This window comes from Notechis scutatus, chromosome 2, assembly GCF_049901735.1.
Source record: "Notechis scutatus isolate UNSWTSFEM ecotype Mainland chromosome 2, rNotScu1.2, whole genome shotgun sequence".
Classification (NCBI taxonomy): Eukaryota; Metazoa; Chordata; class Lepidosauria; order Squamata; family Elapidae; genus Notechis; species Notechis scutatus.
In genome coordinates this window covers 83981361-83999942 of record NC_142010.1, presented here as the reverse complement: position 1 = coordinate 83999942, position 18582 = coordinate 83981361, and the positions used below count along the sequence as shown (strand labels likewise).

The following is an 18582-nucleotide window of genomic DNA, read 5'->3' as shown; positions in this document are numbered from 1 at the left end:
CTCTCCATCGTGAAAATACAGAGCAGCATCTGTCTGTGAATGGCCAGATTTTCCTTCAGGGCTTTCCCGGTTTTCTGTCTCAGGAATCCCCGCCACTGACTGTTTTTTTCCCCCCCCCTTCTTCTTTGGGGGAATCCTGACTCCAAGAGGAGCTTCCTTCTACAGCTGTAGGGTTGCCTCTTTTTTTTTTTTTTTCCCTTTTTCTGCTACAGTTTGGAAAAACCGCTTGTGTTTTCATTAAATTCAGACTTCTCAAGCTGTCACCTGACAGTCTTGTGGTTCTGGATGAATGTGGATCATTTCTATTAACCTGATTTGGCAGCTGATCTTAATAGCAGGAGTTGCAGAAATTCTGAAAAGTGGAACTCGCTTGAGGGACAGAGATGCTTTCCAGGTATGGTTAAAATACTGTGGCATTTGGGTTATGCTTATTTAATATAAGTATAATTGTGTAGAAATAATGTGCTTTTTTTTAAAAAAAAAAGTAATTTTGTGTTATAATTTTGCTTATAGCACAATCCTTACTCAGAAGTAAACTCATAGAATAACAGAGTTGGAAGGGATGTTGGAGGTCATCTAGTCCAACCCCTGCTCAAGCACTCCTTAAGACTGACTTATAAGAAGACTTTTTTTTTTTAGAAGATTGGATAGTATACCTTCTGTAGTTGTTATAAAGATATTTTAATCCTGAGGGCTAACTCCTTTTTAGCTCAGACTGCTTACATAGCAAGGACTATTCCCTAAAATAATTAATTGGTAAAAGTGTTCATGCATGCATTAAAGCTTTTAGAATTGTAAAAGATAAACTGGATACTTTGTAAGTCCTCATATGTTATCATGCAGATTTATAGGGCATGTTCTTTTGAAAATTAAACATTTTAAAATTATGGGGCAATGCATTTAAGCACATGGTTAACTTTTCCACTGGCTTGAACACATTTTTTTTTAAAAGCTTGACTTAAACTGGATTAATCCCGTTATCATGTTGATACCTTAGGGCCACAGCAGTGGGGGAGTCAAATTTTTTTACTACTGGTTCTGTGGGTGTGGCTTGGTGGGCGTGGCAGGGGAAAGATACTGTAAAATTTCTAGTCGGAGGTGGTATTTGCTGGTTCTCCAAACTACTCAAAATTTCCGCTACCGGTTCTCCAGAACTGGTCAGAACCTTCTGAATACCATCTCTGGGCCACAGTAGTTGAACAGGAAAAGAATCCTATCAGAAACTACATAATCTACCTTAATTGAGGCTGTTATATTGCTTTTTTAAAAAATGGAAAATGGGAGAGCAAGCAGGAAAACTTGAATCTTGAAGGCAAGCAGAGATGGAATTTGAATAGGTCCCTGGATAGTAGATAGAGGTGTGTGAAACGCTTTGAGTTTGAAGTGTTTTGGGCACAAGCTCTTGTAGCTCAAGTTGTTCCAACTATTTTGGGGAGTGTTTCAGGCCTCTTTTGAATTCAGATCAAATACTTGTTTTGAGTGTGAAATCTTCTGGCAGGGTTAGAACAACCCATTACAAATCCAGAACAACTGTTTCAAAATTGAAATATTTTGTATACCCTTACTTAGATGCTGAAAAGAAAAACCCAGAGGGGAAAAAACTGAAGAGGAAAGGCCTAACAATTGAGAGGAAGATGTGGAAACAATAAGAGAAAAAAATCAGGATACGAATATTCAGCATTTAAGGCATATAAACATTTAGAGGCAGATTAAAACATGTTTAATTATTTCTTTTTAGAAGGCTGTTGGATGAGGTATAACACAATACCCGTATTCTATGTAAAACAAATAAAAGGTTTTTGAGTTAAGCTGATACAGCTAAACTAGTTGTTCAGTAAATGAAGTTCACTTGTCTGACATTTATTTATTAAACTTATATTCCATAAGTGGCATGACTTCCAGCCACTCTGAGCAGTTTACAATTATGAAAACATTTAGAAACAAAAAACTGCAAAAAAACAGCAACAATGGCAAAGAAAACAAACACAGATGGGAATAGAAAAGAAGAATAGGGTAACGGATGTCCTCCCCAAAGCCTGGGCAAAAATTGCCTTAAAAGGTGGGAAATGAATTTTGGGGTGAGCAAGACTCATTCCGGAGGGCAGGCATTGCTACAGAGAAAGCACGCTTCTAGATAGGCATTGCTTGGCATTGCTTAATTGATGCCAGATTGCATCAATCTGCCAGAATGAACCAGTTGAGTAGATATTATGGGAGATAGACAATATCTTAAGTCAAGGGTCTTCAAACTTGGCAAGTTTAAGACTTGTGGACTTCAACTCCCAGAATTCCTGAGCTAACATGACTGGAGAAGGAATTCTGAGAGTTGAAGTCCACAAGTCTTAAAGCTGTCAAGTTTGAAAACCCCTGTCTTAAGTAATCAAGACCTATACCATATAGGGTTTTACAGGTAATGACCAACACCTTGAATCATACCTGGAAATAAACTGGCAACCAATACAGGTTACAAAGCACAGGTGTTACATAGGCATACAGAGCCTTGCCCATCACTGCCTTCACTGTTGCATTCTGGACTAGCTGAAACTTCTGGGTAGTCTTTAAGGGCAGTCTCATGTATAGCATGCTACATTAGTTAAGCTGTGAGGTGACCAGGCCACCAGTGACTGTCTCAATCTAGGAAAGTGCACAGCTGAAGCTGGATGAAGGCCTTCCTGACCACAGCTGTCATCTACTCATTGAGCAAGAGCTGTTAAATATAAAAAGACTCCCAAACTGCACACCATCCTTGAATGAGGAAGTGCAACTCCATCCAAGGTCATAGTTCGTATATCTCCAGATCTGGGTGATCTAAATATCCGAAACACTCAACTGGGGTTGGATTGAGTTAGGAGAGGGTTCCTTCTCATGGCAGACCCACACAGCTTTCAGGCATTCGGACAGAACCTCAGTAGCCTCCCTTCTGTGGCCTAGAATGGAAAGATATAATTAATATCAGCACGGTATATCAAATTGATGCTAAAGCGGCAGACGATCCTGCCAGTGATTTCATGTGGATATTGAAAAGGAGGGGGAGAGAGAACAGAAACTTGTAGGGACAAGTGAGGACCTATAGGAAAATCTTTCATCATCAACCAACAATGACTTACGAATATATATGGCTCTGAGGAGATGCTGTGTGAGAGTAACTTGAATAGATTTAAAGTTCAGTAGCATAATACAAAGAACTTACCTGAATTCAGTGCTGATATACATACCCAATATAAAATATTTTATTATAAATGTATGCTGAGCCTCAGAAATGAAAAAGCATTTAAAAAACTGGTTGTAAGTTGTCATAGAAGCAGAAGCTAGAGTTAAGTGAGTTTTCAATGTGCAGCATCCTTCATCATTGCATTATGCTAATTGAGGCTAATATACCAAGCAGATTGTGTTAATAAGATGAACCTAGGGGTTGTGAGTACTTTCTCCCAATTATATTTATTATTTTATTTTTCAATCTGGCGATGGCTTTTCTGTTAACAGGTGTTCTCCATGCTGCCAGTTATGAATGTTATCATTAAAGCAGCATACATTAAATCACTTTTCATAACAAGAAATTTAAGCAGTTTATTCTTTCAATAGCCAATTGTTTGTGATTAATGGTGAATTTTTGGATTGCATTCATAATTTGGGTTAAAGGCCACTGACACTGTTATCACATGTTTTTTTTTTAATAAGGGTAATTCTTCTGCCCTCTGCTTTCTTACCAACCACTTGTGGATTCCAAATTACATTTCAGCAGTTACTCAAAGAAAGGACAGCTTTTCAATTTGCTACAATGTCTGTACTCTAATGTTGAATCATATACCTATTTTCAATCTACTCTTCTGCCACAAACCCTCTGCATATATTACCAATCACAAATGTGACACTTCAAATTGAAATGCACATTCACATGCTATAGAATTAATATTTTTAAAATCTACTGTATCCTAAATCCAAATTCACAATCCTAAACCTTGCTGTGTTACTTACTGTACATATATCACCATAATAATCTAGTGTAATTAGATTACTTCTACATAGCAACAGGTTGCTCTCTTTTATCTATTAGGATGTATTGTAGCTGGATGAGCTGAAGTGCATATCCTTTCTATTGTGTTCAGCAATGAGTATTGTTGGAAGAAGCCAAGGTACCATATGAAATGGACCAGAAACCTGTTCTGGTATAAACGTTCCTATCAGTGTTCTAAAAAGGTGCCAACATGAAAGGCATGCAGAACAGATAAGCTGGCGTAAACTAAAAATAACATTTGCGTAGATGTCGTTAAAAATAGTTTGGACCAGTGATTCATTGCCAGGCAGTTTTCATAACTTTAGTTAATATTATGTTGGAACAAATAGTCTGATTGCTTTAACTTTCTAAATCAAAGTCACTGTAACTATGCATTATGACAATGTTAAATATTATTAGATATCCTTTTGAAAGCATTAAACCTGGTTTGAAGATACTTCACTTAGCAAATGTTCCAAAAATATTCAAAAGCATTTGTTTTGTAGACAGAATTCATCAGCTGCCATTTTAACTTCTGCACCCAGCTGACCTTGACTGATCTGGGAATAAACAGGGTCTGATTAGTACTTAGTACTCACCAACCTTTTAGCTAGACTGAGAAGGGGAAAATTCATCCCACAAGAAGACAGTGACAAGTGACAAACCATTTCCATAAGGCTACCAAAAATATTGCATGAGTCAAGCTTGACTGGAGAGCATATTTACTTTTTAGTTGAGAAACTTGGTCAGATTAAAGGAGTTGTAAAATTAAGACACACCTGTTTGCTCTTTTCTATCAGTAGAACAGGAACAATAGTCATATGATGAATAGATATGGAGGTCATTGTTGAAATAATTGTAAATTAATATTTTGGTGTGATAAATACAAATAAAAAATTGCATATCTTTCAGGTTTATAAACAAATGCCAAACAAAACAGAATTTAGAAAAGTCAATAATTAAATATTTCCGTAAACCAACATTTTTCAAATTTGGCAACTTTATATGTAAGGAGAATGCTGGGAGTTGAAGTCCACAAAGCTTAAAGCTGTCAAGTTAGAAAAACACTGACCTAAACTATGGACAATAGGAAGATTTGTCTATTGGGATTTATTTTTTGTTACTAAAGAAGATGTCTTTATATTTGAAAAAACCTTGTGATAGAAATGCTATATAGAAAGGAATAAAAGAGCTAATGATCTCAGTAAGAAATTGGAGTGTTGGGATGTACTGTAGTTTGTATGTTCTAAGTTAAAAGTGTTCAATATCTATTTTAAAAAACCCAGAATCTTTAACAGTTCAGAGTACCAAAAGATGCATTTTGTATCATAACTTGTAAATTCCCCTTGTAAACAAATCAGGTGTTAATTTTTTTTGATAGGGAATCAACATCATCTATGAACTGAAAAATCTGTATAGGCCACTTCAATATGGAGAATGATAGGAAGTAAAAATTGGAAGATCCACATACCAATTTTGCTTAGCCATTAAAGTCTACTTCATCTAGTCGCTGTCCTCAACCAAGCCATCTCTCAGGATTGTTATGAGAAATTTTTTTTGAGCAACTTGGAATGTAAAGATATAGACAGATAACAGTATTTTAAATTGTGCTGTATGAACCAATACAATGAAATAAGAGGGAACAATAAATTGGAATTGCTCTTCCTCTGATTTGCAATATGTCTACTGTGTTTTCAGTCAGATTTGTTTGCTGCCATTTAAAATCCATTTTCATTTTAAGTGAAGATTTGGAACCAGCATATTCATTTTAATCTGATAAGAGAGATAATCTAAGAGTTGGGTGAATTGTTCATTTTTTTTTCTGTAGATTTGATCAAAAATCCTTATTCAGATAATTTTTCTAACTGGATGTTATATAATTTACTAATTTTTTCTACATTTACAATTTAATAATGGGGCAGATGTTTAGAAATAATGCTTATCCCCAATTCTTATCAAAATACTGTCCATTTTTACCTTTTACCTTTTGAATTTTCAGCTTAAAGCTTGGACGTAGTAAAGTTTTACCCATTTGGAATTAAATATAAGCTTTTAAAGCAAAGCTCATAATTCACACCTATATGAAAGAAAGCCCTAAACATTTCTTCAGTTGCAATCAAACTTTGGAGGAGATCCTACCTCTTGATGACGTTTAATATTGCATTTTCTGAAATAATTGCTTTTATGTTGGGCACACATGTCTGCAGACATGCTTCTCGGACAGCTGTGAGAATTCCGTTGTCTGGCTCTTTTGTCTCCTTGCTGATCTTCCTGTATATCTTCCTCTGGATTTGCCACTTCATTTCCTTTAGATTCCTGGTATGGTGCTCCAGCTGCCCAAGAATGTTTATAGACGAAATAAGAGACATATTATGTAACACGCTGATAATAGTCTGCAGGAATAAATTTATTCCAGCCCAAAGGTAGTTAAAATATCATGAACACAGATGGAAAAGTAACCCAGTTCACTGTAGTTGAATAACATATGCTGATAAATGTAGCAGAATTCTCTTGTTTGGTTCATTCGCCTTTTTAGAGACCTTTCTGTCTTTTTGTCAAACAGCCGTCAGGTCATTGTCCAAGTGCTAGTCAGTTGAGTCCACATTCTAATCTAAAGTGTGTAGGAGCGCATCAGAGGTGGCTTTCTAAAACAAATGATGTAAAGGAGGGAAAGCTTGAGGAACATGGCTTCTGGAATTCTTTCCAACCTCACAACTGGCACTGGCCATAAGAAGCACCTCTGTTTGTGCCATATTGCATCAGTATTGAGGTTTCTGTGATTTCTTCGTGTCTGCATTTTGTTGATATGTATGTGTCTTCTGGAAAGAACAGGATGGGCTCCACATGGTGTGCTTTGATTCAGCAGAGAGGAAAGGAACTCAGAATAGAAAAGTTACTAACATTTATGATATGTTATTAACATAAGATGTTGCCCAATTGCTTCTGCGGAGATGCATTCCCGGGAAATATGGTGATTTTTTCCCCCTGCCCACAGATAACAGCCTATTTTTGAACTAGAATTTTATTTTGTCAGCTTCTCTCTCTATGCCAAATCCAATTCTGTTATTTCAGATTTGGGGAATTTCTGTCTTGTGGATGGTGACATAGATAGGCAGTGGTCCAGCCTCCCTATGTAATTTCCATTGGATTAGAAAGAGTGAAGGAGTTCAAAAGTAAGCTTAATAATATTTTGAGGTTTGTTCTAGAGGTTAAAGCACCAGGCTGGAAACCTGGAGACTGTAAGTTTTAGTTCTGCCATAGGCATGAAATCCAGCTGGCTGATTTTGAACTAGTGTTTCATAAAACTGTATTTGTCCCTTTGATTTTATCTAATTGTTTTGCTTTTTAACACTTTTTTTTTGGTCCTATGACCCTCCTTATTTCTCTTTTCCCTTTAAAAATAAATAGCAGTACCATGTCATTCTTTATTAAGTGGCTTCCTGTTTTACTAACATGATCTCTGAAATATTAAACATACTGTTTATTTCTAAGCAAAAATTGCTATGATTGGATTAGATTGTATTCCATACCATGCCAGAAAATTTTCACTTGTGCAGTGGGATTTTTCCCTCTTCCCCTGCTCCCATGACAAAATCCTCTATTCCTAATGCCTATGGAGATTCTCTGTTCCTAATCTTTTAGATTAGAGTTGTGATGATAATGGTGAGGAAAATAAGAGGAATCTTTTATATCAGGAATTTCATTAGGCAGACATGCAAATAGACTTCACTATAATCACTTTATATCGGCTTTTGTGGTAAATTGTAAAAAAGGAATTCTAATAATAAATTGTTACCCTAGTTTACATGCGTAGCAGATTTATAACTTTGTGGAAAGATTTTGTAAGTCTTCCAATTAAATATTTATTCTGAGCAAATGGATCCTAATTACATAGCTATAATATTAACAATGAAGTACATTTGTATTGCTTCTGGATTTCCTTGCAAATTCTAAGAGCATTAATGTTTTTTAAAAAACTTATAGGATAGTATCTGTCCTGTATCTATCCAGCTGAATGTTTCATTATACAGATATCATAAATGTATGACCTAATTTAAGGTTTATTAACCATTTTCTTTAATTGAATTGTTCCATGTATTTATAATTGTATTGACAGGGAAATAATATTTATATTTCATTTTTTTCTATTGCCTCTGGAATAAAAGAAATTAGAACTGAAGATTAAAAACAATATTGAATAATTAAATTCCTTTACTTAAGAACTATGTCATTTATTTATTTCTGTTTTTTACCTTAATCCCCTTTATTTTCTCAAATTTGGTGTGCATCTGTATATTCTCCTTCCTCAAGTTTTCTGCATTCTTTTGTATCAATAAGAAAATCCCATCAGTATTTTAGAATATTTTATTTCCTTGTAGTTGCATCGCCTATATAATTTCAATGAAATACTAAATCTGGGATAGTGGTACTTTAGGTGGCTATTTATGGGGCTAAAGTTAAACTTAAAAAATAATTTTTCCTCTTTGGATGTTGGTTGTCAGAAGGATGCTCCTGACATGCTCAGATTCCACTAGCTATTTTAACAGCAATGAGTGAAGTAGATCCTAAGATGCATTAATAATAGTGAAGTTAAATTCCATGGGGTTGCTTACATTGTTACTGTCCATAACTTACTCCATAATGTGGAGTAAGAGGATAAGGAAATAGAGGAAATTAGAGGTAAAGAAAGTAAAGAAAGATCAAGAGAAATCATTATTTCTCTCATTCTGCACTAATCAGAGAACATAGGAAGGGCACAGACAATCTGCAGTGTGTCCAGAGATGATTAGGAGTCGAGAAGGAAGGAAGGAGAGGGAGAGGGAGAGGAAGAAGAAGGAGGAGGAGGAGGAGGAGGAGGAGGAGGAGGAGGAAGAAGAAGAAGAAGAAGAAGAAGAAGAAGAAGAAGAAGAAGAAGAAGAAGAAGAAGAAGAAGAAGAAGAAGAAGAAGAAAGAAGAAAGAAGAAAGAAGAAAGAAGAAGAAGAAGAAGAAGAAGAAGAAGAAGAAGAAGAAGAAGAAGCTTGTAAGAATTGGTTAGAAACACTGAATATTCTGAACCAGAACCAGAGAAAATTGGAAAAATACATGACTTGTCTTCAGATAACTAAAGGATTGACAGGGAGAACATAGGACAGAGTTGTTCAGAATCATTCTAGAAGTTAGAACAAGAATTAATCATGTTAAGTTGCCCCAAAGTAGATTTTGGTTAGGCAACAGGAAAAATATCCTAACAATAAGATCTGTTTAAAATGAAACAGACTGCCTTGGAAAGCCTGAACCTCTGTTTTTTTTTCCTTCTGTGTTTTCTCAGAGGGGATAGTTCAGTGAGATGTGCTGTTCACTCTTGATCATTATGAAACAAATGGGTTATCTGTGGGAATTTTATGATCATAAAACATCTCTGTGGGAAAGTATTTATTATAAAAGATGCAAGGCAAAAAGATCCAACAAGAAACCTTTTTGAAGCTCTCTATCCCCATAGCTCTTTCTATTAATAACAGTTCTGCTTTTAATGCATGTATTACAATAGTAGTTTGCACTGTGGATTAACAAGAGTGATGCCACATTACTGTAAGAAATGTTTTAAACAACATTTAAAGTTACCAATGAAATTTGATCCATATACACCAATGTTCAAAAAGATATATCCTGTTTGGGTCATTAATTGTTGTGATTGTCACTATCACCATTATCCCTTCTTGATAGTATATCTAAAGATATTTAGTTAATGTACTTAGTGAAGCCACAACTAATGTGAAATATTTTTCCCCTCCCTATCTTTTTAAAGCTGGCCTTTGCCGGAATTTAATCCAAGTCAGATCCGACTAATTGTGTACCAGGACTGTGAAAGAAGAGGGCGAAATGTTTTATTTGATTCCAATGCCAAGAGAAGAACTGAAGATGTGTCAATCTCGGTGAGCAACCTAATTCATTAAAACCTAATACAGTTGGCACACTGTTTTTCAAATATTATATGTGCTTAATCTATACAGCCTTTAACATTTGATTCTTTGCACTGGTAACTGCACTTTTAGGGTAAATGTTATTGCTATGTTTAAAAATGATTTCATTCACTCATTAGGAATATGTAAAACTCACTAAATTGTTCCTGGAATGGTTTTATATGGAGGAAGTTTGTCATGGTCTGAACTGGGAATGTAACATAGCGAGACTTCTCAATGTTTCATTCTTGAATCTGTAAGCTTTGTACAATCCCACAATATATTACCATTTCAGTGATTGTTCTAAATTGGCATTAAACGTTAATATACTCAGGGTTAGGTACTGTCTATCTTGAATACAGTTTGACTCCAGGTAATTATCCAGGTAATAAAGTGATTTGTCATTGTCTTCTAGGGTAGGTTTTTGACAATGTAGTCTAAAAAAACTCTGCTATTTCCTTGCAATCTCTCATCCTACTACTAATCATGTCCAATGCAGTTTAGTTCCTTTGAGATCAGCAAAGGTCAGTTGGTATTGCTACCTATAATGCCCCTTGTCCTTAATGGCTTAACTGTAATGCTACTCTCCTTCTTTTAATCAACTTCTTTATTGGTTCATAGGTTCTTTTTTGGTTAGCATCAAGGTTTCTCCCCACCAACCTTCAAACCAAAAGTACTATAGGAATTTTGAGGGCATGTTCTACTAACTGCTATTCCTAAATCATGGTGCTAATTGTTTGGTCATAAACAGATTGAAGAAATATAGATTGTTGACTATATTTCTTTAAGCTGCAATGCTATATCCTGAAAATGAAGACTCTATATCAAATTTTTTAACAAAAATAAGCCAATACCCGATCACCAAAGTTGAATTATCAGCTGGCAGGAAGTAGATATTGTTCTGATTACATATCTCAGCTAAGTGGCAAGTATCTCCCAACCTTCACTGACAGTGTATGCTAAGTTCCATTAGCATCCCACAATGGCTTTGCCCTTTGAAATAACAATATGTGGAGCAAATGTTTTATTGCTGTGAAAAGATCATCTGTTAATTGAATTTTAGAATTTCATGCCTTTGCTTTTTGACCCCCACATACTCAGTGATTTATATTGCCTTTTTAAAGAGAGTTTGCTGCATTTGGTATTAAACACAACTATGTTTGGAATTGGTTATCAGTAAGACAGAAGAGACTTTTGGAGCACAGTTTAATTTCTTTCCCCAGTCAACAAAGCGTTGCCCTCTTCTTAACTCCTCCTAGGCTGAAATGTCTTGCTTGGTGGGATATGTTATCATATAAGAAAGTCCACCTTAGTTATGACAAAGCAAGCAAAATACTTCAATGTATGGGCATTTAAAAGTAGTTCTGATTAAAAAAAACCCACTTCCATGCCAGAGAAACCATGTGATGTACTTTTTAAATTTTTGACTCATGCAAAAAGTAGTTCACTATAAATTACATTTTAAAAGGTGATCTATGACCACAGATGTTTACATAATTCAGATCTTTTCCAGAGTCATCACTCGTGTTCCAGTTTTGAGAGTCAAAATAGAAATGGTGCTGTTGGATGCTTGTGTGTGACCTATCAGCACTGAGTACATTAATACTGAACATACTGTGTGATTAAACTTGGGTTGCTCAGTATTTGCTTCTAAGTAATAACTGCAAGATCCAAGTCATACTGTTTCAGATTTGGAATGAGTGCTATGCCTCTCAGAAAGTTTCGAGGATGCCTGTCAATCATTAATAAATTATTTAACTAAGTGGAGAGAAATTTCAAATGGGGTGCCACGGAGATCAGTTCTGTGTCCTTTATTCCTCAACATTTTCATGTATGATTTCTACAATAAGGTAGAAGCAAATGTTATCAGATCTGTAGATGACACAAAGTTGGGTGAGTTAGCTAGACTGAAATAAGATTCAAAGTGACTTTCGTAGGTTTTTTTTTTTTTTCAATTTAGAGGTGCCTAATTGTGTTGAAAAAATGAGCTGAAGGAAATATAACAAAATTTAACAAAGACAAATGTGAAGTTCTTCTCTTATTAAACAAAAATTAAGAGTAGAGATGTAAGATGACAGAAACCTAACTTTAAAAGTACTTGAGAGAAATACCTTGCAATAGCAATTGATTGCAAATTCTGTAGGAGCCAGAAATCTGATGATTACAGAGAAATGAGTAGGGGTTGCCAACCTTTTGGACCTCAGGGACCACCAAACTCATAATTTTAAACCCCGCGGACCAGAGACCCAGGGAAAATCCCCCAAAAAGTCTGCAGGAAAATCCCTCACCCCATTTTCCTACTGATCAATCATTCTTTATTTGGGATTGCAGGATACTGTCTTCAGCTCCGTTCTCGGGGGGGGAGGGGGGGAGAGAGAGACTTAGTGGGATGGTGGCTTCATGCAAGGAAAGCAGCAGAAGCAGCAGAAGTCTTTCTTTCTCTCCCCCAAACTCTGCCAGAAATAAGTCTTTGTGAGACTTGTTGTGCCAGCGCAGCCTCTTGGAGCAGGAGGCCTTGCAGGGTCCCAAAGACGCATTTCTGGCAGAATTTGAGTGAGAGAAAGAAAGACTTTTACTGCTTTCCTTGCGTGCAGCCAAAAGCAGAAGAAGAAAGAAGCTGAAAGAAGCAGCCTGGTGGCCAGGTGAGGTGCATGGGGCACGTGGGGCAAGTTTTCCCCTCCCCCCTTTCTCCCCTCCCCTCACTACCTCATGTTGTTTGCAGTGCAAACGACACAAGCCTTGTGTTCCTGCGGGCCATGTGGGCGGTGCAGCCTTGTGTTCCCTCGCAGCCTGGATTAATTGCTTTGTGGGGTGCTTTGTGGGTGACATTTCTCTGCGGACCACCAAAATTTTCTCACGTACCACCAGTGGTCCCCGGCCCACTGGGTTGGCGAACACTGATCTTAGAGAGTATCAGCAGAAATACAACTTGCATATCACAGGAGGTAACTGTCCCCTTCTGTTCTGCTATGGTCAGACCTTAAGTACTGTGGCCAGATTTGGGCAACACACACTTTTAAGGAGGATTCAGAAAAATTGGATCAACTTTAGAGAAAGGCGATAGAAGACAATCAACTAGTATTTTGGAAATGGGTGAAAGTTGTCTGTGTGTATGTTTTAAATATTTAAATGTTTTAAATATTTAAATATTAGAATGCAGTGTTATGGCCAGTAGAAAACCAAGACCATGATATTTGCCAAAAGGTGACTACTGGAGCACAGATAGCCACAAGATTAGCAGGTCTCCTCTTTCAGGTATCTGGAAGTTTTCATTCTGCTAACAGTAGGAAATAGTCATGGGGACTATGTTACTGAAAATGCACGGAGGAGCTCATCTGCCATTCTTAAAAGAAGAGATGGCCACTACATTCCTGTGGCACTCTCCTTCCCCTACTAACTATGAGGGATGATTTACAGTCCACATGGAAAAAGAATTAGAATCTTCTGTTTGGGCTTTCTTCAGGTCTTCTACTTAGCATGGGATATGACCAAGTCAAAACATTCATTAAACAGTGTGTAGCACACACAGAGCACCAACTAGAATTAGCCAGATGCCAACCTTTATTGCTAGTGAACAGAACAAGTGTCTGCCCCTTCTATGGCATACTTAAACAATCTTGAAGTACCTAACCACCCGAAGGCCAATACAGAAAGGTCCCCTACCTGGAAATAAGGCTGTTATGACACTGGACACACAGAGACGATAGAACATGTATCTCTCCTGTGCCTGCATTTCAGAGACATTTATACTAACCTCCATCTCACTGCATAAATATACAGGGCACACATGATATTTTGTACATTTCTGCAGTTCTCATATACTAACTCTGCTACAACATATAATTTTGCCAAATTCTATACAGCAGCACTCAAGATCCACCAAAAAATGACCTGTACCATAAACAGCCTTAATGAATATCTACAGTAACTCATCATTTTAGAGTGCTCTCTATTGCTATAGATCTATAAATCTGTCCCATAATAACCTTTTGTGCTCTCCTACGCCCATCTAATGCTCCTATCTCTTTTAGATTTTTTTAAAATTTTGAATGTGTATGTGTGTTTGTTTTATATTTTTAAACTTTTTATAATTGTTATTTTTAGACTTCAGTGTATTTTTATGCACCCTGCCCTCCTTATGCTGTTCCTTGATCGTAATAAAGGTTTGATTTGATAAGTAGAGAGCAACCTCCAGTTTTATCTAGTATAAAAGCAATCAAGGATACGTTATATGTATTTACCTTGCTTATTTATTTTTAGTTGGTTGGTAAAGTCCAGCATGTCTATGATTCAAGACAACATTTGACTAAGAAGTATAAAATCATAACCAAAAAGAAATTGGAATGTAAAGAAACAAAGAACCATGGACTGTATCATATGATACTACAATAAATCTCCAGTCACGAGCAGATGATGGTTTCAAAAGTTCATCTAAAAATGCTTCCAAAACAGCAGAGTCCAAAAGGCAAAGCTCATAAGACTTCCTTACCCTATAGCACTGCTGTATTGGGCTTTCCTTAAAGGAGTGTAACACAATATCTGTTCTCAAGCCATAGTGAAAGGAGAAAATCAAGAACGTCACTCTGTTCCTGCACTAGACTAACTGGGGAATATGTCCTAATGAATTAAATGCACTTCTGAGAAGATGGTTACAGCCCTGAAAAGTATACTATCTTCAATGGAATGTTCTCCATATTTGACCACTTTACCTGTGCTGGGCTGGATTTGTGTCCACTTAATTTCATTGTGATCCTGACATCATTGTTATTTTTATTATCTTGTAGTTGCCTAGTAGAGGTGAGAGTGTAAATAAGTCTGTCTCCCTGCATTTCATCTGATTTTCCTTGGACACAAAGAAATGTTCAGCCTTCAAAGTTAGGAGGGCCCAAGTTTAATGGAGTTGATGTGTATTCATGTCACATTTGTGCAACCAGCACATTCCTGCCATGAATTTCACTCTGCTAGAAAAACTCAAATCTTTGTAATTGCTGTGACTAGTGAGTAATTCGAGAAATTCTGCAGTGAGGGTAACAAAAAACCATGATTGTGATCATACAATATTTTCATGAAAGCCAATTCCGAAAATGTGTATTTTAAGGTTTTAAATGACATGTAATTGTTTTTTGTGAACATTAAGCTAGCTTTCGTCCCAGAACTAAATTGTCCCAGTGCTAAATTTGTTGGAAATATGTTGCATTCTGAAAGGAAATTCAACATATGCATGAAAGATGCATACATTTGTAATTTTAAAGAAAAATACTATACAGATGTATTCAATATGTGTGCCAAATATTGTAATGTTTACATAGATGAAAGAAAAACCTTGTAAAAACCTTGACTTGCTGTTTTTTATCCAGGTGCATGCTTGAACAATGTTCCATTTGAAAATCTCTCGTGCTTACTCCCTCTCTCCCTCATAAAAATATCAAACTGCTCTTTTAAAATGTGAGTTTATGTGAAAGTAGTCCATTGTTTCTAATGGACTGAGAAATTCTGCATGACAACTTATTTGTTTACAAGAGGTATTTTTTTGGCTTGTTCCATCCACATCAGAATTGTTGCATAGTGTGTATAAGTGCATGTACCACATTTTTGATGACTATGAGCAACAGTATGTTGGCGACAAAGTAGCTTCCAATTTAGAAATACCATCTTGCATAAAAATAATGTGAATGTGTCTGGAATAAAATTTGGATGAGCCTGTGATACTTGGTCAAAATGCTCCAAAATTGGCCAGCTTAATTGTTGTCATTAACAGGGAATGCTGCATGTGGCATGGATGTGATTAAGGCTGGAAACTCAGCATTTACTCTGTGTTACTCTAAGTGTGATATGAAATCCTTGATTAGCTAGCTAAAGCTCTGCTGGGCAGGAAAGATCAGTGGGCCAATCTGGTGATGACCATGGCATACAGAATATGAGCTTGGGAATTTCTGTTTTTCATCATTCAAGTGACTTGATTATGAAGGGGATACCTATGTCTTCCCTTTCAATTGCTTTCTTATAATTAAATAGTGTAGATACTCCATGGATATCCATGTGCTTCAGTTCACTCATACAGAAAGAGGAGGGCTTTAAAAATTGTGATTTAAAAGAGGACATTCCTGAGTTGGTGTACCTGTAGTTAGTCCTCTTTGAACAAGGCAGCATTGTAATAGCATTTAAAACCCAATTGCATCCCATATTGATAAATGAGTCACAATCCAAGCTTGATAGATTTTTACAAATTCCAAGTAGTTTGAGAACAGTTTGTGGACAATATGATATGACTAATAATGTGATCTCTTAAATGAATTCTTTAATTTTAAGTGATTTGTCTGAAAATGAGATATGTGATAGTAAGTGAAATTTCAGTTTAAATACTTCAGTCCTAACTTGACATTATTCAGAATATGTGGTTAAAACTACTCAATTTCTCTTAGAGTTTTTCTACCCTGATTGGGAATTCTGGACATGAAGTCCAAACATATCGGGAATGGGGGGGGGGGGGAAATCCATCTCTCTTATTTGTTTCACTTCTGAATCTCCACATGGTTAGCAGCACCTCATGATCATTGAGATCTTCACAATAGAAGCTGGAGTAGCACAATGGCTTTCATTTCAATTTTGAGAAATAAATGAAGGCAAATACACATGTCTCAGGATAATGTTGCAGGATCCAATTTGAGTCGGTCACACTGGGACCAGAAATTTAGTCTTCCAAGCTTTCGGACTCATGCTTGGAATTCCTCAGGGAATTTCCCAATATATGTGCATATAAGAAAAATTGACTGAGGTTGGGTTCCAGAATGAATCCGAAACCCTGGAAGACTAAATCTTTGGTTGCAGTGACAAACTCAGATTGGATCCCGCAATATTGAGAAAACTTGTGTTAATTCCAGTCTGAATCACTGTTTACTTGCCTCGTGGTTTTAGTGGACATAGCAATATGGTACCTATTTTGTTGACTTTTTACAATTGTATGTTTGTTTAGGAGCAGAAATTCCAGCTTCCTTTATATGTAGTATTTAGTCATTAATCTCCTTATAATTTTGGAAACATTGCTTGAGCTGTGCTTGAAGCAGCCAAGAGCCAATTCCTTTGTTGCATCATCTCTGGCAATTTGTTGCATCTTGTATTTCATTGACATTCAGAATTGAAAACCTTGCAAAGAAAAAAAAAAGAGGGAGCATCTCAGCAGGGGTGGGATTCTACCGGTTCTGTCCACTTACGTAGAACCAGTTGCTATGAAAAGCAGAAGACAGAGAGCATACATAGAACCGGTTCTATGTCTGCTGCTGTTTTGGCCCGCCCGCCCGCCTGGGCTCTTACCTGACCTTTATTTCCTGCGTTTTCAACCTCAGATGCTTTGCGTGACACAGCTGCAGTTGAAAAAGCAGGAAAAAAGTGCTTTTTCAACCGCTGCGCATTTGCACACAGCGCTGCTCAGCTGTCCGTGCAGCTCAGCAGGTTGTAAATTGCACTCGCGTGACTTGCGCGACTCAGCTGTCCGTGCAGCTCAGCAGGTTGTAAATTGCACTTGCGTGACTTGCGCGACTCTCTCTCTTGCGCGCATGCGCACGTGACGCAGAGCGACACAACCAGTAGTTATACCGGTCAAATCCCATTCCTGCATATCAGATATTTGATCCAGATGTCCAGTGAGTTGATTTTGCGCATATGCCTGCTTCTAAATTTGCATGTTCTAAAATTTGTCTGGCTTCCACATTTTCAGTATGATTAGCTCTCTGGCAAGCTGCTGACAGATGGCATCCAAAAGATGGTGACCATTTGACCTCTCTCTTTATGGGGATTCTGAGGTTCACTGCATTCCACAGTAAAGGCCAAAGATATAACATTTCCCAGTATTTTCGGTCAAGAAAGTTGCATTCAAGATACAGTGCTCAGGGAGAGCTTTGTGAAAAACTAGTATGTAGGAGAACTTCTTTTTTTTAAAAAAGACAGTTCATATATTATATACTGTAGATTTGCTGGGTTAAGCCTGGAAATGTATGGTTGAGGAAATATATTCTATCATTCCAGGTTAAGTTCTTTTCCTTTTTTCACATTGAAATATGCCTGCTTGCAACCAAGCATGATTAAGCAAACCTTTCGACATCAGCTGAATGCTACACTGTGACTTGCCTGAACAAAAATGCTGTAACTCTTAGATTCGGTGTGGTTTTATCACATGATGCAGAGCCTGGTCCAAGACGCTGTTGTTTGTCAGAGATAAAATGCAATTCTAGTTCATGGGTTCCTAGTGAAATCATATGATAGCTATTCACATGTTTTTAGCTGTTGCATGCCAAAAAACAAAAAAAAATGAAGCCAGTAGCAATTCTAACAGTGCACGAGTTCAGCTTTGTCCTTTTAATCATCGGCCTGTCATAATAAGAGGTTGTTCTTGGGAGAAGTAGTGCAATCTTAAATTCTAGCTCTGGGAAAAAAAAACTGCCCTTGTATTATCTGGGTCTGCACTTCTTAAACTATGGGACTAAATTCCCCAATAGTATTTAGTTTTGCCTCCAGTTAAAGAATGAGAAAAGTGTTGTAAGAAGTGTTGTAAGCCTTGAAGGTGGTAGAGATTAGAAAGATGGATTTTGAATAATGGATTATTTTTCCTTCATAAAATCAGTGTCAGTTTCTCTCTGTAATAATATTATAGT

At 36.8% G+C, this 18582-nt stretch overlaps 1 protein-coding gene across 4 annotated transcripts in view; it reads left to right on the top strand.

Moving 5' to 3' along the window:
* The window catches only part of FNIP1 (folliculin interacting protein 1), a 95855-nt gene that overhangs the window by 33371 nt on the left and 43902 nt on the right, over positions 1–18582 (top strand). For 3 of the 4 annotated variants that reach the window (XR_015747592.1, XM_087955331.1, XM_087955330.1), the window contains exon 2: positions 9781–9907. Coding sequence is in view for 3 of the 4 variants with exons in the window: in XM_087955331.1 (XP_087811457.1) it covers positions 9781–9907 (127 nt within the window). In the remaining variant the exon portion in view is untranslated. Of the gene's footprint in view, positions 1–200; positions 395–9780; positions 9908–18582 lie in introns of those variants that run through there. The other variant, XM_026687412.2, reaches the window with a different exon arrangement.